This window comes from Coregonus lavaretus, assembly GCF_964263955.1.
Source record: "Coregonus lavaretus genome assembly, chromosome: 7".
Classification (NCBI taxonomy): domain Eukaryota; kingdom Metazoa; phylum Chordata; class Actinopteri; order Salmoniformes; family Salmonidae; genus Coregonus; species Coregonus lavaretus.
In genome coordinates, this window is record NC_139994.1 from 32,490,902 (window position 1) to 32,515,465 (window position 24,564).

The window sequence follows — 24,564 nt, forward strand, 5'->3', positions numbered from 1 at the left end:
TACTACAATAGCAAACCCCACTCACTTTGTAGTACAAAGTTGCACCTCCCCCATGAGGTATTTCGGCATCTGCTCTTTGATTTGAATCTTATTCTTCAGCGCTGCCTGGCAAAACGTCCCGTCGATTAGAATTTGAAAGGGCTCTCTAAAACTGAAGTTGTGTTTGTAGAAATTGATGGTTTTCTTGGCTTGCTTTTGTCGTTTGATCGTCATTGTGACTAGCTTGCTAGCCCAATAATGTACTAAAAGGAGTTTGCGAGATTGTCCGACAGGATTACTTCTTGAAAAATCCCACACAAATATCACTCAAATGAACGCAATTGCATATCGTAGAGCATTACCTATATTCTGTAAATCTGAGTCAGTATCGATTTACTAGTACACACTATTCGCGGATTCATAACAAATCACATTACGAGCAAATAAATCATATCAAGCAGCATGGAAAATATAAAAACACGTTTGCTTGGTTGAGTAACAGCTGAATATGTCCGTCTGGAAACAGAACGTCAGAATCAAGACTTTTGTTCCTGTCTCAAGTCAGTTCCGTTATGTGCTGTGAAGTACTGCTGATTTTAAATATGCGTATATGAAGTAAAAACTAAAAAAAATGTGTGGCCATGAGATGGGGGTAAGATGGTGGACAGGAAAACATTTGAAAAGTGGAACAGGCTCCTAACCTATTGTAACGACCCGGTATTGTGTTCGTGGGTGTGTTATTGTTCTCATGGGTGCTAGCAGGGGTTAAATATGCCAGGACAGATGGAAAGTTTGGGGGGTTGGGGGGGAATGATGGGTAATCCCGCGGGGTTTTGAAATGCATAAATAGGGATTACTGTCTCATCTCTCTCTTTTTCGATTCGGGCTCTTGATCTGCTCCTATGAGTCTGCCACTTAACTTTACATTGTGTATTTGTGTACGTTTGGAATTTAGTGGTGTAGGCTGTGGCCTGAACAATAGTCCAGTTTAGGAATAAACCTGTGTTCTGCCCTGCACATCTGGTGTCCGTCTCTTTTAACCTATTTTGTGTGTTTTTTTGCATTGTTTGTAACTTCTTTTTTATTTAATGAGTCCGACGCGAAGGATATACTGCTTTTCCGAGACCAGGCCCAAATCCCGTCATTCGTGTGAAGAAAAGACGGAAATACAGGGGGCGGAGATCTGGGTGCCTTGTGAGAATTCGTCGGCGAGTGGATAACCCGCCTCTACCATCCGTTCTATTGGCCAACGTGCAATCACTGGAAAATAAACTGGATGATCTCCGCTCGAGACTATCCTACAAACGGGACATTAAAAACTGTAATATCTTATGTTTCACCGAATCGTGGCTGAAGGACGACACGGATAATATACAGTTGGCTGGATTTTCCGTGCATCGGCAGGACAGAACAGCTACGTCCGGTAAGACGAGGGGTGATGGTGTGTGTCTATTTGTCAATAACAGCTGGTGCCCGATGTCTAATATTAAAGAAGTCTTGAGGTATTGCTCGCCTGAGGTAGAGTATCTCATGATAAGCTGTAGACCACACTATCTACCAAGAGAGTTTTCATCGTGCTTAGTCCCCTCCTGTACTCCCTGTTCATCCATGACTGCGTGGCCAAGCACGACTCCAGCACCATCATTAAGTTTGCTGATGACACAACAGTGGTAGGCCTGATCACAGACAGCGATGAGACAGCCTATAGGGAGGAGGTCAGAGACCTGGCAGTGTGGTGCCAGGACAACAACCTCTCCCTCAACGTGAGCAAGACAAAGGAGTTGATCATGGACTACAGGAAATGGAGGGCCGAACACACCCACATTCACATCAACGGGGCTGTAGTGGAGCGGGTCAAGAGTTTCAAGTTCCTTGGTGTCCACATCACCAACAAACTATCATGGTCCAGACACACCAAGACAGTCGTGAAGAGGGCACGACAGCACCTTTTCCCCCTTAGGAGACTGAAAAGATTTGGCATAGGTCCCCAGATCCTCAAAAATGTATACAGCTGCACCATCGAAAACATCCTGACCGGTTGCATCACCGCCTGGTATGGCAACTGCTCGGCATCCAACCGTAAGGTGCTACAGAGGGTAGTGCGTACGGCCCAGTACATCACTAGGGCCAAGCTTCCTGCCATCCAGGACCTATATACTAGGCGGTGTCAGAGGAAGGCCCAAAAAATTGTCAAAGACTCCAGTCACCCAAGTCATAGACTGTTCTCTCTGCTACCGCACGGCAAGCGATACCGGAGCGCCAAGTCTAGGTCCAAAAGGCTCCTTAACAGCTTCTACCCCCAAGCCATAAGACTGCTGAACAATTAATGATATGGCCACCCGGACTATTTACATTGACATCCCCTCCCCTTTTGTTTTTACACTGCTGCTACTCGCTGTTTATTATCTATGCATAGTCACTTTACCCCTACCTACATGTACAAATTACCTTGACTAACCTTTACCCCCACACATTGACTCGGTACCGGTATCCCCTGTATATAGCCTTGGTATTGTTATTACATTATTTTTTTTGTTACTTTAGTTTATTTAGTAAATATTTTCTTAACTCTATTTCTTGAACTGCATTGTTGGTTAAGGGCTTGTAAGTAAGATCTACACCTGTTGTATTCGGTGCATGTGACAAATACAATGTTATTTGTTATAAGTAAATATAGAATGGGGGAATGCACAAGCCTTCTCAAAGATTTGATGAAAGAGAAGATGGCAGACAGGAAAGAAAGGAGAAAAGTGGAACATGTTTTGAGTGAATATGTGTGGATCACACAAAACCTTTGGAAGAGCTACAGAAGGAAATTGAAGATGACGAGAGTGAGGATGAATTAACTGTGGTGGCAGGTGCGGTGAAGACCGCTGAGTTTGAGCCTCGTCCTGATGATGACAAAGATTATTCCGGCCCAGTGGAAGTGAGATATTTGGATAGAATTGATCCTTGCTTTCTGGCAGATCCATATGTGGTGTAAGGTAGGGTGGAGAAGAGGTTGGAGAATGTTGGGTCGGTGAAAGTTACTCGAAGTGGAATCGTGTAGATTTTTTGCGTTTCTGCCGTCCAGAGGGAGCGTGCGCTCCACACCACGTGTCTGGGGACAAGAACTTTGACTTGCTTTCCTCTAGGGAGCAAGGCACCGTTGAAAGGAGTGATAATTGGAGTGCCGTTAAGTGTTGTGGAGGATCAACTGAAGCTGAAGATTTCCGGTGTCTGTGATGCCCGCCGTTTGGTGCAACACAGACCCGATGGAGAGTGTGGTGGAACAGAGAAGACACTGTCTGTACTATTGAGTTTTGATGCAGTCTTTACCAGATAAAGTCAAGTTAGGATGTGTCAGTTATCCCGTGAGAGCTTTTGTCCCGAATCCATTACAGTGTTTTAGGTGTCAAGCTTATGGTCATGTGGCAGCAGAAGTGTGCTGGAGGACATGAGACAAAATAATGTGTAGTATCAGTGGAAAAAGTTGTGTGTGTAAACTGTAGGGGTACCCATGGTGCTGGAGATCATAGGTGTCCAGTGAGAGAAAGGCATGTTGAGTAAAAAAATAAATAATGTAACCCTTATTTTACTAGGTAAGTGGACTGAGAACACATTCTCATTTACAGCAACAACTTGGGGAGTAGTTAGGACAGGGATGAATGAGCCAATTGGATGCTGGGGATGATTAGGTGGCATGAGGGCCATACTGGACATTTAACCAGGACACCGGGGTTAACACCCCTACTCTTACAATTAGTGCTATGGGATCTTTAATGACCACAGGCAGTCAGGACACCCTTTTAACATCCCATCCGAAAGACTGCACCCTAATAATATAATAATAATAATAATAATATGCCATTTAGCAGACGCTTTTATCCAAAGCGACTTACAGTCATGCGTGCATACATTTTTGTGTATGGGTGGTCCCGGGGATCGAACCCACTACCTTGGCGTTACAAGCACCCTGGGGCATTGGGATCTCCTTAGACCAGCATGAAACATGACCCCTACTGGCTTTCCAACACCACTTCCAGCATCATCTGGTCTCCCATCCAGGGACCGACCAGGACCAACCCTGCTTAGCTTCAGAGGCAGTGCAGAAGGTGTCGTATGCTGAGGCAGTGAAGAGAGTAGTAGAGGAAGATGGGTCCAGGGTGAGGGATCCTAAGACGATCCCTGTGAGTAGGCCGAGGCCATTAGAGAGTGATAGGAATAACGTGCTTCACTAAGGTTGTGTTTGTGGCGTTCATGGCCATGGTTGTCAATTGGAACGCAGGAATGGAACGTAAATCACAGAGGATAGATGTTGTGGTGGCAGCTGCAGAGGAATACTTGGGTGTACAAGATTATACTGCAGAAGAGTTACAAGATGTTTTGAATGACAGTGTCCCGTTCTCCCAGGCTGCTGGCCTCGAGTAGGATCAGATAGGGCCAAAGTAGTGGAATAGTGGTGAGGTTTTAATCGGTGCAGGGTTAGTTGGTAGGGCAATCTTTTCACAAAGTGTAATGAATTCAAACTACAGAATAGTAGGCTGATACACAGCCAATACAGTAGGTGCACCTATGACAACATTTTGTTTGTGGACCGCCATAATACCAAAGATGAAAAACATTATTTTGTGAAACTTGACTTTTAAAAAAATCGAATCATGTGAAGAGTCACATATTTTACACAATGAATACAGTTTACCTCACTGTGCTGCATGGCTGTGAAATGTCCCTTCATCCAACTTTGTAAATAAAAAATAATAAAAAATGCTGTATAAAAATACTTCAGCCCTTTGTAATCATCCTAATAATGTCTAACCATTCAACCCTTGTGTCAGAAAGTTATGTGCAAAGGTGGATGGCAGCCTGGCAGTCATGTGGGAGTGGGCTATCAGTGACTTCGTCAGAGCTGGATATGGCTCCATACATCCATTCCTTTTATGCATACAGTGCCTTGCAAAAGTATTCATCCCCCTTGGCATTTTCCTATTTTGTTGCATTACAACCTGTAAAATGCTATGTCTGGCGCAAACCCAACACCTCTCATCACCCCGAGAACACAATGTTTTTCATCGGCAGGGACTGGGAAACTGGTCAGAATTGAAGGAATGATAGATGGCGCTAAATACAGGGAAATTCTTGAGGGAAACCTGTTTGAGATTTGAGACTGGGACGGAGGTTCACCTTCCAGCAGGACAATGACCCTAAGCATACTGCTAAAGCAGCACTCGAGTGGTTTAAGGGGAAACATTTAAATGTCTTGGAATGGCCTAGTCAAAGCCCAGACCTCAATCCAATTGAGAATCTGTGGTATGACTTAAAAATTGCTGTACACCAGCGGAACCCATCCAACTTGAAGGAGCTGGAGCAGTTTTGCCTTGAAGAATGGGCAAAAATACCAGTGGCTAGATGAGACATACCCCAAGAGACTTGCAGCTGTAATTACAGCAAAAGGTGGCTCTACAAAGTATTGACTATGTGGGGGTGAATAGTTATGCACGCTCAAGGTTTCTGTTTTTGTCTTATTGTAACACAATACAAATTATTTTGCATCTTCAAAGTGGTAGGCATGTTGTGTAAATCAAATGATACAAACCCCAAAAAATCCATTTTAATTCCAGGTTGTAAGGCAACAAAATAGGAAAAATGCCAAGGGGGGTGAATACTTTCGCAAGCCACTGTATACATTTATTCTGGTGACATGATGATCGATGCTTGACTGCCGTTATAATCTCATCAGTACAATAGCCTACCCACACTGTATCTGGAAACTGTTGGCTAGAGCTCACAAAACTATCGGTAAAGTGGAAAATGCGATGGAAACACATTGAACTTTCGATTTTTATTAGGTACATGAAAACTGAAAAGTACATTCTGTGCACTGTGTCATCACGCACTGACTTTTATCAGCATCAAGTCAGTTTGGTGGAAACACACCACTGGTGGGAAAATTCGCATATTTTCTTTATGCAGATTTTAGAATATTCGCATGAAATCTGTCGCCAATTGGATGGAAACCTAGCTTCTGATAACCAACTAGATGTCACCTTGATACAAGCATGAATTGCAACAACACCGGGACACAGTGGGTGCATTCCAGCGGATCACTTTTGTCAAGAAGTTGCATTTCAAAGTGTGTTGCATTATGGGTATAACATTTGCCTGACCAAAATATGCATGACCTTTACAACAAATCAAAGGTCATGAACTTCGACTGCAGTCGACTGAACATTGCTCACCAACTGCAACTTGAAGCCTGAACCGAAGCTTGTGGGAGAGACAACCTCCTGTATTTTTGGAAGCAAAAGGCACTACATGCTCATAAAATGGTTGATGTCGCCACCTATCATTGGTTATTATGTGTACTGTTTTGGGTGTATGACTATTTAGAGCCTAAATACATCTTTATCCTTACAATCTAATTACATAGGCCTACATTTGATCGACATTTCTAACATAGATAACAGGTGGGATAAGCACATATCAGTCATAGTAAGTACATTTTTCCTCAAAGTAGCTATCAGCAAAGTCAGAGCTAGTAAAGGGGAAATTATTTAAGGTATTCTTTGAAGAAGTAGGGTTTCAGATGTTTTTGGAAGATGGGCAGGGACTCTGCTGTCCTAGCTTCAGGGGGAAGCTGGTTCCACCATTCGGGTGCCAGGACAAAGAGCTTGGACTGGGCTGAGCAGGAGCTGCCCTCCGGTAGGGTGGGGAAGGGCCAAGAGACCAGGGGTGGCAGAACGGAGTGCTCGGGTTGGGCTGTAGGGTTTGAGCATAGCCTGAAGGTGCTACGAAGGTGCAGTTCCTCTTGCTGCTCCGTAGGCAAGTACCATGGTCTTGTAGTGGATGTGAGCTTCGACTGGAAGCCAGTGGAGTGTGCGCCAGTGGAGTGTGCGGAGGAGCGGGGTGACATGGGAAAACTTTGGAAGGTTGAACACGAGGCAGGCTGCAGCATTCTGGATAAGTTTCAGGGGTTTGATGGCACAAGCGAGGAACCGAGCCAACAGCGAGTTGCAGTAGTCCAGACGGGAGATGACAAGTGCCTGGATTAGGACCTGCGCCGCTTCCTGTGTGAGGTAGGGTCGTACTCTCCAAATGCTGTAGACAGAGCATGAACATGCAAGAGTGAGTCACTGCTTTGATGTTTGCAGAGAGCGACAAGGTTCTTTGAAATCTGGGAGGGGAACACCTTGGAGTTGTCAAACGTGCTGCAGAGGTCTTGGAGCGGGCAGGCCTTCCCCAGGAGGAAGAGCAGCTCTGTCTTGTTAACACTGCTATTTTCTTGGACTTTAATAATGAATAGCTCACCTGAAGCAGAAATCCCTATCGTCCATGAGGGCTTAATGTTTGACACCAGATAGGACCCCAGCTTTATTGTATGTCCAGTATGAAAATAGATTGAATCCGTTAAGCACTTTGTCTGTTCTCAAAGGAAGAAATTAACATTGCATGTGTCATGTTCCTTTTTGCAATGCAGTGTTCTCACTTGTATTTGCTGGGTGACACTTGTATATGCTGGGTGACAGCTTACCTTTATTGAGTTGAGTTGCCAACATATCTTCCATCCTCGTATCCTGACAAAAGAGAGCAAAAGCACATGCAAAAACAAATATCAGATACAAGAATCCAGTCATAATTTACCTCATCAATCTATCCATGCATAGAGGTTGGCCCTCAGATAAATCCAATCTACTCTGAAGCATATGAGGTTGGCATCCATGATCAATAAAACAAAACAAAAAACATTTTATCTACAGTATAATTTATTTAGAGTGCATTAGGAAAGTATTCAGACCCCTTCACTTTTTCCACATTTTGTTACGTTACAGCATTATTCTAAAATTGATTAAATAAATACAAATCCTCATCAATCTACACACAATAACCCATAATGACAAAGCGAAAACAGGTTCTTTAGAATATTTTGGAAATGTATTCGAAATAAAAAGCAGAAATGCCTTATTTACATAAGTATTCAGACCCTTTGCAATGAGACTTGAAATTGAGCTCAGGTGCATCCTGTTTCCATTGATCATCCTTAAGATGTTTCTACAACTTGATTGGAGTCCACCTGTGGTAAATACAATTGATTGGACATGATTTGGAAAGGCACACACCTGTCTATATAAGGTCCCACAGTTGACAGTGCATGTCAGAGCAAAAACCAAGCCATGAGGTCGAAGGAATTGTCCGTAGAGCACAGATCTGGGGAAGGGTACCAAAAAGTGTCTGCAGCATTGAAGGTCCCGAAGAACACATTGGCCTCCATCATTCTTAAATGGAAGAAGTTTGGAACCACCAAGACTCTTCCTAGAGCTGGCCGCCCAGCCAAACTGAGCAATCGGGGGAGAAGGGCCTTGGTCAGGGAGGTGCCCAAGAAACCGATGGTCACTCTGACAGAGCTCCAGAGTTCCTCTGTGGAGATGGGAGAACCTTCCAGAAGGACAACCATCTCTGCAGCACTCCACCAGTCAGGCCTTTATGGTATAGTGGCCAGACGGAAGCCACTCCTCAGTAAAAGGCACATGACAGCCCGCTTGGAGTTTGCCAAAAGGCATCTAAAGGACTCTCAGACCATGAGAAACAAGATTCTCTGGTGTGATGAAACCAAGATTGAACTCTTTGGCACCACTCATCACCTGGCCAATACTATCCCTACGGTGAAGCATGGTGGTGGCAGCATCATGCTGTGGGCATGTTTTTCAGCGGCAGGGACTGGGAGACTAGTCAGGATCGAGGGAAAGATGAATGGAGCAAAGTACAGAGAGATCCTTGATTTAAAAACCTGCTCCAGAGCGCTCAGGACCTGGGGTGAAGGTTCCCCGAGCTGACAAGGTCAAAATCTGTCGTTCTGCCCCTGAGCAAGGCAGTTAACCCACTGTTCTCCGGGTGCCGATGACGTGGATGTCGATTTAAGGCAGCCCCCGCACCTCTCTGATTCAGAGGGGTTGGGTTAAATGCGGAAGACACATTTCAGTTGAATGCATTCAGTTGTACAACTGACTAGGTATCCCCCTTTCCCTTTCCCTTCCACTTTCCAACAGGACAACGACCCTAAGCACACAGCCAAGACAACGCACGAGTGGCTTCGGGACAAGTCTCTAATGTCCTTGAGTGGCCCAGCCAGAGCCCGGACTTGAACCCAATCGAACATCTCTGGAGAGACCTGAAAATAGCTGTGCAGCGACGCTCCCCATCCAACCTGACAGAGGTTGAGAGAATCTGCAGAGAAGAATGGGAGAAACTCCCCAAATACAGGTGTGCCAAGCTTGTAAAGCTTGTAGCGTCATACCCAAGAAGACTCAAGGCTGTAATTGCTGCCAAAGGTGCTTCAACAAAGTACTGAGTAAAGGGTCTGAATACTTATGTATATGTGATATTTCACTTTTTATACATTTGCAAAAATGTATAAAAACCTGTTTTTGTTGGTCATTATGGGGTATTGTGTGTAGATTGATGAGGGAAAAAAACAATGTAATCAATTTTAGAATTAGTCTGTAAAATAACAAAATGTGGAAAAAGTGAAGGGGTCTGAATACTTTCCGAATGCACTGTATCTCACATTCTCCCACATTTCAGGTTGGCAACACAGGGAACCCAAACATGAGCAAAAAACGGTACTATTAATACAGAAAGTATTACCCCTTTTTCACAGCAACTATTTCCCTTTTTCTTTGCTGTTACAGACAAACTAGAAGAAACAATAGTAGCCTGCCTATGACTTTATCAGAAACTTGCCCATACTGGTATATAAATTCATCAATATAATACCAACCAACCTTTTTTGACCTTATTTAATGCATTATACTGCCATTGTACTAGGGTAACGCACAATTAATAAAGATGGTACCATATAATCATTTTTGGTACCATTTAGCATAATTGTGCGTTACCGTGGTAGAATGTATAATGCAGGTTAAAACCAAAGGTAAAAATGAGGCAATACCATTGTATTATTTAGGTGCATGGCAGTACAATCATACTTCAAAGCTAAAACCATGGTACATTTCCATGATTCATATCTATGCCATGGTATAAATGATGCAATACCATGGTAATATTTTGGTACAATGGCAGCACCATGGTAGTACCATCATACCTCAAGGCTAAAACCATGGTACATTTCCATGATTCAGACTATACCATGGTATAAGTGAAAGTACCATGAAGTATGAATTAAAGTACCAAAGTTGTACCATGGTACATTTTTGTAAGGGTAATTTCCATTGGGGGTTTAGGCTGGGTTTCTGTAGGCCTGTAAGCACTTTGTGACAACTGCTGATGTAAAAAGGGCTTTATAGATATATTTTATTGATCATCAGGATATTCATTCCTTGGACCAGTGTTTGACTTGGGCAGGAGCTCACCGGAGCTGAGTACCAGCACCTCACATTTCTACTGCTTGATTTCCTGTTCATCTTGTAGAATATTAGTATAGAGCTTGAGCTTCCTACCTGAGTAATAATAGTTACACTTCTTAAGATATTGGCTCGAATCTAGGCTATGCCTTTAGATTTCGAGAAAATTAACAACTAACGAATAATTTTTGACTTCTCTCATTGACTTCTCAAACCCGGGACTGGTCTGCTTAGTCTGTTTCGCAAGCGTTCCCGGAAGTCTCGCTGTTTAGAAACGCTGTGCTTCAAACTCCTCCCATTTTTTTTACGGAAACGGAAGGGGTGGTGCACATGTAAAGTGAAATCTCGAAGCTAGCTCTCGTCTGCCCGAGTTATTACTTTTTCAGTAAATAATTATGGCGGCCGCGGATCCCCGGTCCTTGAGTGACGGCGGGCCCGCAAACAGAGGAGAGTTCCCGGCTGGTGAGAGCAGCAACGAGCGCGATGGCCCGGGAGGAAGCGGCGGAGAAGGAGAACGCGAGCCAGATCGGGCCACATTCGAATGCAACATTTGTTTGGACACAGCAAGGGACGCTGTCATCAGCTTGTGCGGGCACTTGTTCTGGTACGAGCCGGGGGATACTTTAGGTCAATCGCGAGTACTAGGAATGTTTTAGCCTGCTAACAGCTTACTTACTTACATACATAGCCAGCGGGCATTGCCATGTTTACCTTTTCTAACAAATGTCAGTTTGCTAGCTTCTGTTCAATAACAAGCGGGTTGTTTGTCGGATCACACCCATACGTCGATGACAAGGTTTATTTTTATGTAGTTAAATATTAACTAGCTGGCTAGCAAGCAAGATGTCTAACTTGAAGTCACTCTAGCTAGTAGATAACATTAATCATGAATGAGTGTTGTTGGTTGGCTGAGTTTCAAACATTAGCTAACCCAACCCATCGAAATAAAGTGTATTTGACTGATATATGCTCCTCACCTCATAACTTGATTCTCACATTTTATTAACATTTTATTCAATTTAGCTAGGTAAATTAGATGGTTGTACAATATCGCTACCTGGCTTTAGTTGGTCGTAGCCCTTGATCATTACTCTGAGTTCCATTACACATAAGTCATTGGACGAAGGCTTCTTATGTATGGGGGAGTTTCGCTAAGAGCCCAGACGCTCGGTCTGAACATTAACACGAATCGCTTTCCTTACGGTTTTGGAAGCGACAAATAATAAAAAGGTTAAATTGATACACAATTTATAGGGTTCCCACACGACCATATTACCATGTTACATCGCTTGTTTATTGAAAACAGACGGAAGACGGAGTGGACTATCTGTGCTAATTAGCGATCTGCGTCTCCGAACACCGTGTTAGCGAAAGATGGAAGCTACAAACATGTTGTTACTGAAAATACTGTCAGCTGCAACTGTGTATTTTGCATTTGTGACATTATTTTGATGTCATGAAAGTAAAGGGATTTATGTTTCTAGAACCATACCGCAATTTAGAATCGATTGTGAGAATCGATAGAGTATTTGGCTGTTAAGGCTTCCAGAGCCAATTCGCTAGTCTGAATACCAATATATTTAGCAAACGTGCCACTCCTTGTCATTGGCACATGATATGGAGTACAGGGAGTGGATTAGCTAAAGAGACTGGGACCCAGGCTACCAATTCGCCTTTAAACAGAACATGTAAGGTCCTTGGACTAAGGAGTAATGTTAGACTCTTTTAGTCCATTATTTGGCTATTATGGACGTAACCTAGTTGGCTAGCTATCAGCATCTTGCCAAAATCATTATTTTGGAACTTGATTCATGTCCCTTTTCAGCTGCACCTGTGTGCAAGCTACAGCAACAATGTATCGATCTGACGTTTGCAATGTGACAGTGAATGCCTCACTTGCACACACCTGCTTGCTGCTTGGAGCTCAGTCAGTGGTTGAGGTTGAGTCTCTGCATTGGGTGTGTTAATAACTATGACACACTCTGCTATAGGCAATGGATAACTTTGGTGACCCTCACTCATTCACTAAACAATCATTGATTCTACCAAGCACATATTGTCACCAGTTTAGATACTAGCCAATATTGACACCTAAATCATGTATTACACACAGCAGGCATTGACCTTCAAGTTTCTGCAAAGTTGTTGGCGCCAGTTGCATTGTTTGTATTGTAAACATGCATGTAGTTTGTCTCACTGACTCATTCATGTCGAGTTCAGTCACGTCTATGGGGTTAATGTCAGATTAGGGGCAAGAGTGGGATTGGGGTCAGAGGTACTATCACTATGAAGGAGTAAGAATAGACCCACAGTGTCCACGACAGCAAATACTCTCCAGTACAGTTGATGAGCAATGAGACTTGATGGAACACACATTCCTAAACTGTTCTCAATGAAAATGAAAAATAGAACTAGATATTTTTGAATAAAAAAATAGAACTAGATATTTTATGTACATTATTCATGCAAAGAGGAATAGTGTTAATCTCGATTTCCTTTAGAAAATGGTATCAGCTAGTGAGAAATTATTTGGAGATGCGTGTCTCACTTATACTAGAGTAAGTCCACTTGAGTACCCCTATCCCTGTTGAGGATGTAGGCCTAAGCTTCCAGTAGCTGATATTGATAGTCTACGAGGGAGATAGGGAGGCAGCAGGAGGAAGTCTCCTTCGCCAGAGCCACAGCCTATATTTGAATGTAACAACATAGCTGGAGAGACCTGTGGAGAGTAAGAGTGGTCACATTTTCTGCAGAGCAGACACTAATTTGACTACAGGAGCGTCTCAGTAGTCTGAAGAGGCTCCTTTCCTCTTCATAGGCGTTGGCCTGAAAACCCATTCTAGTTGGAAATAAGCATGTATGGTGGATGCTTAAAGAAATTCGTTTTTCACTGACCATATCCACCTAATTTCAAATGAAAGGTAGGAGATGGGAATACCACTAATCTTGAGATTTCTTCTGTATTGGCCCTTATTATGGGAAGGCATGTCCTCTCTTCCTGATGGAAACATTGTCTGTTGGTTAATACTAAGCTCCCATAGACTCTGGGTCAATATTCAGACTTTGACCTGGACAGCGTTTCATGCCTTCTTCTTTCCATAGGGTGGTTATGAGGTCAGACCCTGATACAGTGGGAGGAATGTTGCCAACCACCCAAAACATGTTTTTGTAGTGTAATCTATATACTGATACATTTACATTTTTTAAATTTTTAGTCATTTAGCAGATGCTCTTATCCAGAGCGACTTACAGTTAGTGAGTGCATACATTTTCATACTGGCTCCCCGTGGGAAATGATCCCACAACCCTGGCGTTGCAAACGCCATGCTCTACCAACTGAGCTGTAGAGAGGCTTACCATTCTTTTGTTACAGTGTAATGCATATCTATTGATCCTCACAATATGTAGGCTACCATTTGCTTTTATATTAAAAACTTTGCAGCGCATGGAATGCTTTACCATTTCAAGAACTGAAAACCGTCTCCTCAACTTGACCTCAATCAATTCCTGTTAGTTAACATTAAGGATTCTCCTTTAAGTTGAAGTCTAGGTCATATAAATGTTTTCTCATCTAAAAATAGGCAAGGTCACACTTGGAAAAACTACTATAGCTGAATTCAACATTTTGATTTGAGTGGTATAAGTTAGCCTATAACACCTAGGTAATTAATGTAGGGGTGACTCATTGCTCTAAATTTGGTCTCATTTTATGTTTTGTTGTCCTCCAAAGTAATGTAACTTGTGTAATTGACTTTGGTTAGCCTATTTTCTGAAGGGCATCAGATAAAATACTGCAACATAACATTACTTAAGGATAAGATAGCCTAAGTGAAGTGATAAGATATGGGCTTTCTTGATGTCTGACACTACTCAATAGAGGAGGGCTCATTTCATTGTCAACCCTCCAGTCTTCTCCATGCACTAAAATATTGCAGTGGACTGTCGGTGGCTAATCATTTAATGGAAAACATCAGTTTGTATCTGAGACTGCATTAGGCTAGATTTCCCTGACGAATGTCTCATTTCCATCTAATTTAGCCTACTTAGCACAGGTAGCTAGACTAGAGTACACAATTCACCTGTCTCCCACAGTCTAATGTGCTGTCACTACTTCTGCTTTCTTTCCACTGTTGCCTAAATGTAAGCTCTTCACCTGGCAAAACTCTTAAAGCCCTCCCAGAACCATGGTCAACTGCCCAGCTCTACAAATGCTGTTTATGCTCCATCAAGGCCACAAACAGGTTACAGAATGCAAATCTATGGCAGGCTAGCAGCCCATGTGTTGTCACCGTAGAAAACTAGAACGGGCAGCCCCATTTCACCATTGTCTTAGGGGCTTTGAATGTTCTTGTCCTTCTATTTCTATGGTTGTCACATTCCCGATAGTCCTCTTTGTAACCATGGTTTTTGGAACCACCAATGCCGTGCTACGTTACATGTATCACCCTGCTGTCCCACAGTGCAGCAATCTGCAGCAGCGAGGCGCGATGGTGCTAACGAGTGATGACAGATGGAGCTAATTAAAACTAACGATGGGGAGCCGGGATGATTTTAGTCACTCGGATCGTTAAGATCAGAACAGAGGAACCAGATGCGCCCTGTAAGTGGGGGCCTACTGGAAAACAAAGCGAATATGGATTCCAAAATCTAGCCCACTAACTAGGCCTATGGGAGAATCTCAATTGCATACTCCTCGTGTCCCCTCTTCTCTCCTCCTCAAAGCCAATTGGAGGAGAAGGTCAGATGGGAGGGACCTCTGGCTTTCTCATCCATTGGGTTTTGAAAAGAAGACGAGGAGAGAGGAAGCGAGGAGTATGCAATTGAGAATCCCCCTGTGTCAATTCAGACTCCAAATGTCACAATGTTTCTTAGTGACACCATTCATAATACCCACATTAATCTCTTTCTCCTTCTCTCTTTCACAGCTGGCCCTGCCTTCATCAAGTAAGTATGCAATTTAAAGGTGTTGTTATCTTTAGTTTCACAGTACTGGTAAATATTAGGCTACACTTTTCCTACTGGTTGAAACCAGCCCTCAGTCCTTGTCCCATGACATGACCTGAGACCAACCTTGGTCAGTCAGTTTACTTAGTGCAGCTTAAAGTTGATAATTTTCTTAAGGTCCCATTCATTACACTAGTGTTTACTGTGAACCCCCTTTTGTCCTCAAGGGGCTTTAGATTATAGCACTAGCTGTACATACATTGCAACATGATTAGTATTGCATATCCTTCTCATTTATTGTCTGAGAATAAGTCAATGTTTTTCTTTCATTAGTTACTGAGCTAACTCTGTTGATAGAATAATGTCAACACTACTGTCTTCAGTGCCTTGTGTACCCATCTGTTCGTATTTGACACTGTTTTGTGCTCTATTACACAAAACTCTCTTATATTGCTGACACACAAAGTGCATGGTATAATTAGGAATTATTTTGCCCCTTTTTTCTTCTTTGAATAAATCATTCTACTACAGTGTATTGATTCATCCTTTTACATAACACACTACATCACATAGATCTACCCTGTGTGTTGCACATTGTAGTAAGTCAGTGCATGCCAATAGACTGACAGTATTGAACAGACAGTAAAGTGGCTTCCGTCTCAGTCATATGATCTCTCTTTCTCTCCCCTTCTCTGTCTGTCAGTGGTTGGAGACACGGCCCAGCCAACAGCAGTGTCCTGTGTGTAAAGCAGGCATTAGCAGAGAGAAAGTCATCCCCCTCTATGGCAGAGGGAGCTCCAGCCAAGAGGACCCCAGGTACACTGTGTGTGTGTGAGTGTGAGCGTGCATAGTTGTACACATATGACACTGAGAAACTGCATTGGTTAACTGGTGTTTCGTCCTCCAGGTTGAAAGCCCCGCCTCGACCTCAGGGACAGAGAACGGAGCCAGAGAGCAGAGGGGTGAGGCTTTCTCTCCTCTTCATCGCTTACATTTTAATTAGTTTAATATGACATTTATTACATGGTTATTTGTGTGTTCGCTCTATTTGAGTGAACCACTATTTCTTTCTTTCCTCCTCTTGCAGCCCTTCCAGGGGTTTGGGGACACTGGCTTCCACATGTCCTTTGGGATCGGTGCCTTCCCTTTCGGCTTCTTCACCACAGTCTTCAACACCAATGACCCCTTCCACAGAGCAGGTACACGCACATAGAAACACATACAGACACCCACACAACCATCATTTATTCCTTGACGCGATAGCTATTGGCTGATCATTGCAATGTTATCACTGTTCCCCCAGACCCATACGCAGCTGATCACCAAGGCAACGTCAACCCTAACAACGGCAACAACTGGCAGGACTCTCTCTTCCTGTTCGTGGCCATCTTCTTCTTCTTCTGGCTGCTGACTGTGTGAGGGAGAAGATGGATGGAAGGTGGAAAAGGAGAACTGTAGGGATATAAAAAAAGCTCATAAGCATATACACACGCATACACACACACACACACATATCAAAACACCAGGAACGACCAACTGACTGGGAGACTTTAGACTATAGATGGGTGTTGGTGGGATGACTGGCAGTTCACTCTTAGAAAGTGATATCTAATGCAGCAAACACAAACAAGTGAAAAAGATTTGTGTATCCCCCCAAATGATTTACGAGATTCATTCGGATAGAGAGAGTACACTGAGACACCACTCTGTGGTGGTGGATGATACCCAAACGTGAGGGTGAGGAAAGAGAAGTCAATCTATTGATCTTTCTCTGTGCATTTGTACATAAATACTCACACACACACACAGTGGATACCTGGGTTGAGGGGTGGGGGCTGGCTTTTAGGGATGGGACTGGTATATAGACTGGAATCAGTGTTGAGAGATAATAGCCAATATGAAATGATTGGATTGAGTTAATTGTAAATGAGGGGAGTTTGACAATGATCACTTTAAGTAACTTTACTGTACCGCAAGACCTATGTAATATGTGGTTAACATAGAGCTACAAAATGGAATCAAAAAATTGCCCTGTGAAGCAATTTCAGGTTTAGGCTATTCCCCAAATATATTAGAACTTGTTTGAGTTTTAAGGGAGGATGACAATGGGATTATAATCTGATACAGACACTTTTCCCAGGCCAAAGAGTAATGTATCACTGTCAAGTACGATTTTGGGAAAATGTATTTGAATACTCCTGTTTACAATTTAACTGATGAAATCATTTTAGTCTGTAGATTTACGAGCATAATTAATGAATATTCTGTAGGATGGTGTACAGACAGGTACAATAACAACGTTGCATATTCTCTTTACAAACTGCCATTGCACTGTGAAGTCATATAGAGAAGACAGACCTAATAATGTGGATTGGAGCTATAGTGGATATAACCACACGATTTAAGAGTTCTTAGTCTGTTAATCTATATGACAAACGCTGTATTGTAAAGAGCTATGGGGATAGTGTATGGGAAGGCTGGAGTGGGCAGTATTGTGTACAGTTGTGCTCTGGAGAATTCGCCACATATGAGTAAATACTGTATGACGTCACAGTATTCTCTGGGGACAGTTATTTAAATCTACAACTCAAAATGATCTGGAACACAACACAGGATCCTTTTGATCTGTATTAAATGTTCTGAAAACCTGTCCCTGGGGGCTTGTAGCTGGGCACAGTGCTACAAAGGAAAATATGACAGCAGAGTCACGTTCATTAAGGCACAACATAGCAAAACTTTTGCAACAGAAAAATAAAACAAGTGTTTATTGGACAAATTGAGATTGTACCTCTGTTTCACAGTTTTCTTCCGTTTTGTGCCTACTGAACACGACCCAGGTGCAGAAGTCAATGCAGTGTTTGGCAGATCCTTTTTGACTTAAGTCAGAATGAGTATTTGATGTCATTATCTGCAGCTAAGAAAATAACATGCGATGAGCAACATGAACTGTGCCCAATGTGATGACATGGACTATTATAATTGTATGATTTCTATTGCAATGTGTTTCTCCTGATTGTAAGTGTTTGTGTGTCTGTCTGTGGGTCTGTATATACATTTGTATATATGAATATTGTAAATGCTGTTTTTACGTATTTCCGAATGACCAGCCATGGGAATGAGACAAGATGTGAGATGGCTCGAGTTTAACCAGGCAACCTGGAAAGCATATGTCATGATGTAGCGGAGTCCCCCTCTTCCACTCAGTGAAAGACAAGTTACACTTCTGTACTCGTACAATGCACTCTAACCTATCTGACCAATATATGATGCACATATGAGCCAACCAGAGGCGAGTGAGCAGTGTATGAAAAGGAAACAGTAACTCCCATTTCACCCTACCCATTTCATTTTGATACAACTCCTGTGAAGTAAATGAAATGGGTTGAAGATCAAGAGTGTCCAGGAACTCTGTAGCACCTTACTAAACAACACCAGCCCAATAACATCCATGCAAGAGGTTGAGAAAAGGAAGGGCTGTGGGGGGCACGAAGTGATGGAGGAGGGAGGTCTTTTTTGTGATGTACAGGTGAAGTCATTTCTTGCATATCACTGTCTGATCAAGCTAGGCATTTGTATTCTGAATATTTTGTGACACTAAACAAATGATGGAAATGACATTTGTATTGCAAGTCTTTTGCTAGACGAAACAGTGACACATTGTGCAAAACCAAATGGTCACGGAGCTGTGGAAATGTTTTCCTGCACTCTGAATAAATAGTTGTTTAATACATTTAATGTAGCCTGTGTTGTCTAAGTTCTTTGTGCACACTATTATGAAGTTGAAATGTGTATTAACTGTCCAAATATGCTGAATTGTGAAAGGCAAATCGGCGAGGCATTGATGGGATTAATTCAACCACAAAGAACACACTAGATCCATGTCAAGCATAAAATAATTATACTGAACAAAAATTGAAATGCAACATGCAACAATTTCTAAGATTTTACTGAGTTACAGTTCATATAAGGAAATCAGTCAATTGAAATAAATTCATTAGGCCCTAATCTATGGATTTCACATGACTGGGAATACAGATATGAATCTGTTGGTCACAGATACCTTTAAAAAAGGGTAAACCAGTCAGTATCTGGTGTGACCACCATTTCCCTCATGCAGCGCGACATCTCCTTCACATAGACTTGATCAGGCTGTTGATTGTGGCATGTAGATGTTGTCCCACTCCTCTTCAATGGCTGTGCGTAGTTGCTGGATATTGTCGGGAACTGGAACACGCTGTCGATCCAGAGCATCCTAAACATGTTCAATGGGTGACATGTTTGGTGAGTATGCAGGCCATGGAAGAACTGAGACATTTTCAGCTTCCAGGAATTGTGTACAGATCCTTGCGACATGGGGCCATGCATTATCATGCTGAAACATGAGGTGATGGCGGCAGATGAATGGCTCGACAATGGGCCTCAGGATCTCGTCACGGTATCTCTGTGCATTAAAATTGCCATCGATAAAATGCAATTGTGTTCGTTGTCTATAGTTTATGCCTGCCCATACCATAACCCCACCGCCACCATGGGGCACTCTGTTCACAACGTTGACATCAGGTCTGCGATTGTGAGGCCGGTTGGACATACTGCCAAATTCCTTAAAACGACATTGGAGGCGGCTTATGGTAGAGAAATGAACATTCAATTCTCTGGCAACAGCTCTGGTGGACATTCCTGCAGTCAGCATGCCAATTGCACGCTCCCTCAAAACTTGAGACATCTGTGGCATTGTGATAAAACTGCACATTTTAGAGTGGCCTTTTATTGTCGCCAGCACAAGGTAGACCTGTGTAATAATCAGCTTCTTGATATGCCACACCTGTCAGGTGGATGGATTCTTTTGGCAAAGGATAAATACTCACTAACAGGGATGTAAACAAATGTGTGCAACATTTTAGAGAAATAAGCTTTTTGTGTGTATGGAAAAATTCAGAGATCTTTTATTTCAGCTCATGAAACATGGGACCAACACTTTACATGTTGCGTTTCTATTTTTGTTCAGTGTATGTTCAAGCAGCTTATGCTCAGCTTCACAGTAAACTAAAATAGCTGGATCAGGTGTATGCCATCTATTGCTATGCTTGTAATATGATTATAGTTGAGCTGATCATATGACTAAGAGAACAAAAGTCAGAAACTCACGACCGGTTGCACAGGTTATTGTATACCCGCATATTGCAATGTAATACTATCAGTTGGGCCCTTTGTTTTGGTTGACCTGGATATTAACCTTTATTTTAATCATTTTCCAGAAAATAGAATTACAACAAAAATGTAAGCAATTGTCTGAGGATGGTGCTGGACCATCTGACATAAAAAGAAAAAGGGGAAAGTTTAATGAAGAAGTTTTAAAAATAAAGCTTAAAATCCAGGTCATGTGACATGATCAACCAAAACACAGGGCCTAATTATTACAAATGGTTTAACAGTAAAGGCACACGCTCTCATGTACTGGAACATTGACCGATCACGTGATGAGTCTCTCCTGAAGTAGATCACATGATACAATACATGACTGCAGACTCCCACGTGCATTTTCTCTCTGGGTCTCAGGAGACAAGAGGTTGAGGAATGTAGTGAGATTTTGACATGAGATATTGTGTAGTAGTATGTGAGGTAAATTAACATTGATCCTTGACAACTGAAATTTGTTGTGTTTAGTGCAGCCAAATGGATGGACACGCTCACTCTAGACAGAATTTGATTTGTTTCAGGGTCCAGTACTTAATAAGAATAGACATATGGGCCCAGTCCAGACACCTCATACCTCTGACTTGCGATAAGTTCTGCTAAAGAGAGCTTTGTCTTCAGCACCCATGTACAAGCGCCTGCAGCCTGCAAGTGTCATGATTCTCAACAGAGCATTTCAGAAGATCACATGCACCACTGCTTCAAGCAGATGTGTGAATTAAACCAGAGCTATTTTCCTATAGAGGAATCCATCATTACGCAAGGCAATATACATGTGATGTCAGCATGGATCAAAAAATTGTAATACCGTTATAAAAATCTTTAATAAATTGTCAAAATGATTAATAAATATCTACAATATTATATTCAATCAAAAAAATTGAATCATAATAAAATTGTTAGTGTTACTTTAACAAATAAAAAACTGAGACCTTAAACTGAAATCATATACAGAGTACTGAGGATCATAAAAAAGTATTTAAAACAGTTATGGCGATTATCTCTGTCTCAAAGGTTTTTGTTCTATCTGATAAATAATTAGTTGACTTGAGAAAACGGTCTCTTTTCTGAAAAAGAATAAGCACTGCAAGAGAATAAACATTTGGTTTTGGTCAGAGACTAATAAACAGCTCTAGCTTTGGTCACTTCAAATTGTTAGAAGGAATAGCTGGAATGTAAGAAAATATCTCTCATATCTATCACACTCGTGTGGACACACACGTAATCTCAAATTGAAAGTGCAGAAAAGTGATCAACTTTGTGTAAACTGAAGGTGTTATAAGGCTGAAATATTTAAAAAACAAAAATTATATTTCTAGGATGTGATGTTTCTAGGATATTTCTTGGTTGTTGAAAGTGACTGTGCTATACAGTGATTAATCTCAAGGCACTATTTCATCAATCCTTTCATTTGCCCTTTTTAGGTCCCTTGTTCTTTTTATTGAGGATTTTCATCAGGTTCTTGGACATGTAGTATGGCTTCTGCATCGTTCCGTCATGTCGCTCCAAGTCCTCCACTGTGAGAAAGGGAGCAAGAAAGAAGAGAGAAAATCAATAGACAGGCATGTTGAAAGGTTTTTTTGTGCAATGAAGCAAGAAATGTAGCAATGTAATGTGTGACTGCTCAGTATATGATACAGTGATGTGTTGCTGGAGGTGCTCTACTCACAGAAGCAGAGGAAGAGTGTGTCCACACACATGTTGTACACACTGAAGAATCCATGAGCAATGAGGTACGCTCCCACGACAACCACCTGTTACCACAAAGACATACACACCACTGTCAATTACTTTCTCTAACACACATTTAATTGATTGTTAACTGCTTCTCGTTCACTTCCACTATGGAGTGCCTTCGGAAAGTATTCAGACCCCTTTACTTTTTCCACATTTTGTTACATTACAGCCTTATTCTAAAATTGATTAAATCGTTTTTTTTCTCCCCTCATCAATCTACACACAATACCCCATAATGACTAAGCAAAAACGGAAATATCTCATTTACATAAGTATTCATACCCTTTACTCAGAACTTTGTTGAAGCACCTTTGGCAGCGATTACAGCCTCAAGTCTTCTTGGGTATCACGCTACAAGCTTTGCACACCTGTATTTGGGGAGTTTCTCCCATTCTTCTCTGCAGATCCTCTCAAGCTCTGTCAGGTTGGATGGGGAGTGTCGCTGCACAGCTATTTTCAGGTCTCTCCAGAGATGTTAGATCGGGTTCAAGTCCGGGCTCTGGCTGGGCCACTCAAGGAAATTCAGAGACTTGTCCCGAAACCACTCCTGCATTCTCTTGGCTGTGTGCTTAGGGTCGTTGTCCTATTGGAAGGTGAACCTTCGCCCCAGTCTAAGGTCCTGAGTGCTCTAGATCAGGTTTTCATCAAGGATCTCTCTGTACTTTGCTCCGTTCATCTTTCCCTCGATCCTGACTAGTCTCCCAGTCCCTGCCACTGAAAAACATCCCCACAGCATGATGCTGCCACCACCATGCTTCAACGTAGGGATGGTGCCAGGTTTCCTCCAGACATGAAGCTTGGCATTCAGGCCAAGTTCAATCTTTGTTTCGTCAGACCAGAGAATCTTGTTTCTCATGGTCTGAGAGTATTTAGGTGCCTTTTGGCAAAGTCCAAGTGGGCTGTCATGTGCCTTTTACTGAGGAGTGGCTTCCGTCTGGCCACTCTACCATAAAGGTCTGATTGGTGGAGTACTGCAGAGATGGTTGTCCTTTTGGAAGGTTCTCCCATCTCCACAGATAAACTCTAGAGCTCTGTCAGAGTGACCATCGGGTTCTTGGTCACATCCCTGACCAAGGCCCTTCTTCCCCGATTGCTCAGTTTGGCCGGGCGGCCAGCTCTAGGAAGAGTCTTGGTGGTTCCAAACTTCTTCCATTTAAGAATGATGGAGGCCACTGTGTTCTTGGGTACCTTCAATGCTGCAGACATTTTTTGGTACCCTTCCCCAGATCTGTGCCTTGACACAATCCTGTCTCGGAGCTCTACAGACAATTCCTTTGACCTCATGGCTTGGTTTTTGCTCTGACATGCACTGTCAACTGTGGGACCTTATATAGACAGGCGTGTGCCTTTCCAAATCATGTCCAATCAATTGAATTTACCACAGGTGGACTCCAATCAAGTTGTAGAAACATCTCAAGGATGATCAATGGAAACAGGATGCACCTGAGCTCAATTTCGAGTCTCATAGCAAAGGGTCTGAATACTTATGTAAATAAAGGTATTTCTGTTTTTTATTTTTAGTAAATTTGCAAGAATTTATAAAAACCTGTTTGTCATTATGGGGTATTGTGTGTAGATTGATGAGGAACACTTTTAATTGAACCCATTTTAGAATAAGGCTGGTTCGTAACAAAATGTGGAAAAAGTGAAGGGATCTGAATACTTTCGAATGCACTGTATTACTGTCACTTACAATAATGGGCATCCAGTAATAGTTGAGCATTTCAGTACGGAAATTGCTGCCTGGTACTCTTATTCTGCCAGAGAAGAAAAAGAAAGCCAGGACACCTGAGAAGAGAAGAGGAGGATTGGTTCAAGATTTGATTAATTTAGACAGGTTATCCAATCACACTTCTGGTCTGTAAAATGCACCAAAGGAGCTCCTATTCAGAACTACGACCAATGATAACGCCATAATAATTATGTTGCCATTTATGTCATCTTACCTACTCCTCCCACCACTAGCAGCTTCCCAAAGAACAGCAGCAGGTCTGTCACTTTATCTAGCACCACCACCCTGAGGAGAGAGGCATAGTCAGTGCGTCAGGGAAACACGTCACCAGCACTCAGCTATGGTTTCACAGCAGTCAATCAAATCCATGCAAATGTTCTTATGTAAGAGGGAAAAAACAAGTCTACACATTCCCACCGGCATACCAACCATTACTAGAACACACACCTGACAATGTTCCTCATTAGAAGCATGAATGCGTTTTTCGCGGAGACACAGAAGTTTTTTCCATATACGGCAATCTGTGGGAAAAAGAGGAATGTGTATTAGATACATAGCCTTAGCCTACCAGAAATACTCTACACTGGGGGAACTGAGGGAGAGAGATTGACAGACAGGTAGTTGTAGTTAACAGGTACATGT

At 42.4% G+C, this 24,564-nt stretch overlaps 3 protein-coding genes across 3 annotated transcripts in view; 1 reads left to right on the top strand and 2 right to left on the bottom strand.

Annotated features, from left to right (window-relative positions):
* The window catches only part of LOC311132650 (rRNA-processing protein UTP23 homolog), a 2,452-nt gene extending 1,955 nt beyond the window's left edge, over window positions 1-497 (bottom strand). Inside the window, exon 1 of the mRNA XM_084165913.1 lies at window positions 26-497. Coding sequence (XP_084022039.1) covers window positions 26-213 — 188 coding nt within the window. The 5' untranslated portion in view covers window positions 214-497. The remainder of the gene's footprint in view (window positions 1-25) is intronic.
* Window positions 498-10,624: 10,127 nt separating this feature from the next.
* On the top strand, window positions 10,625-18,995 carry LOC311132713 (E3 ubiquitin-protein ligase RNF5-like). The gene is made up of 6 exons (XM_084165990.1): window positions 10,625-10,920; window positions 15,242-15,260; window positions 15,964-16,076; window positions 16,168-16,222; window positions 16,348-16,459; window positions 16,564-18,995. Exons 1-6 carry the CDS (start codon window positions 10,712-10,714, stop codon window positions 16,677-16,679), a joined length of 624 nt encoding a protein of 207 aa, XP_084022116.1. The 5' UTR covers window positions 10,625-10,711; the 3' UTR covers window positions 16,680-18,995.
* Window positions 18,996-20,474: 1,479 nt separating this feature from the next.
* The window catches only part of LOC311132674 (choline transporter-like protein 4), a 28,407-nt gene continuing 24,317 nt past the window's right edge, over window positions 20,475-24,564 (bottom strand). The window contains exons 18-22 of the mRNA XM_084165941.1: window positions 24,370-24,443; window positions 24,137-24,207; window positions 23,884-23,978; window positions 22,123-22,207; window positions 20,475-21,970 (exon numbers count right to left, since the gene is read on the bottom strand). Coding sequence (XP_084022067.1) covers window positions 21,861-21,970; window positions 22,123-22,207; window positions 23,884-23,978; window positions 24,137-24,207; window positions 24,370-24,443 — 435 coding nt within the window. The 3' untranslated portion in view covers window positions 20,475-21,860. The remainder of the gene's footprint in view (window positions 21,971-22,122; window positions 22,208-23,883; window positions 23,979-24,136; window positions 24,208-24,369; window positions 24,444-24,564) is intronic.

Coding starts and splice junctions, on each gene's coding strand:
- LOC311132713 (XM_084165990.1), top strand. CDS start 10,712: ATGGCGGCCGCGGATCCCCGGTCCTTGAGTGACGGCGGGCCCGCAAAC. Junction 16,077..16,167: donor TCCAGCCAAGAGGACCCCAG/GTACACTGTGTG, acceptor TTCGTCCTCCAG/GTTGAAAGCCCCGCCTCGAC. Junction 16,460..16,563: donor TGACCCCTTCCACAGAGCAG/GTACACGCACAT, acceptor CTGTTCCCCCAG/ACCCATACGCAGCTGATCAC.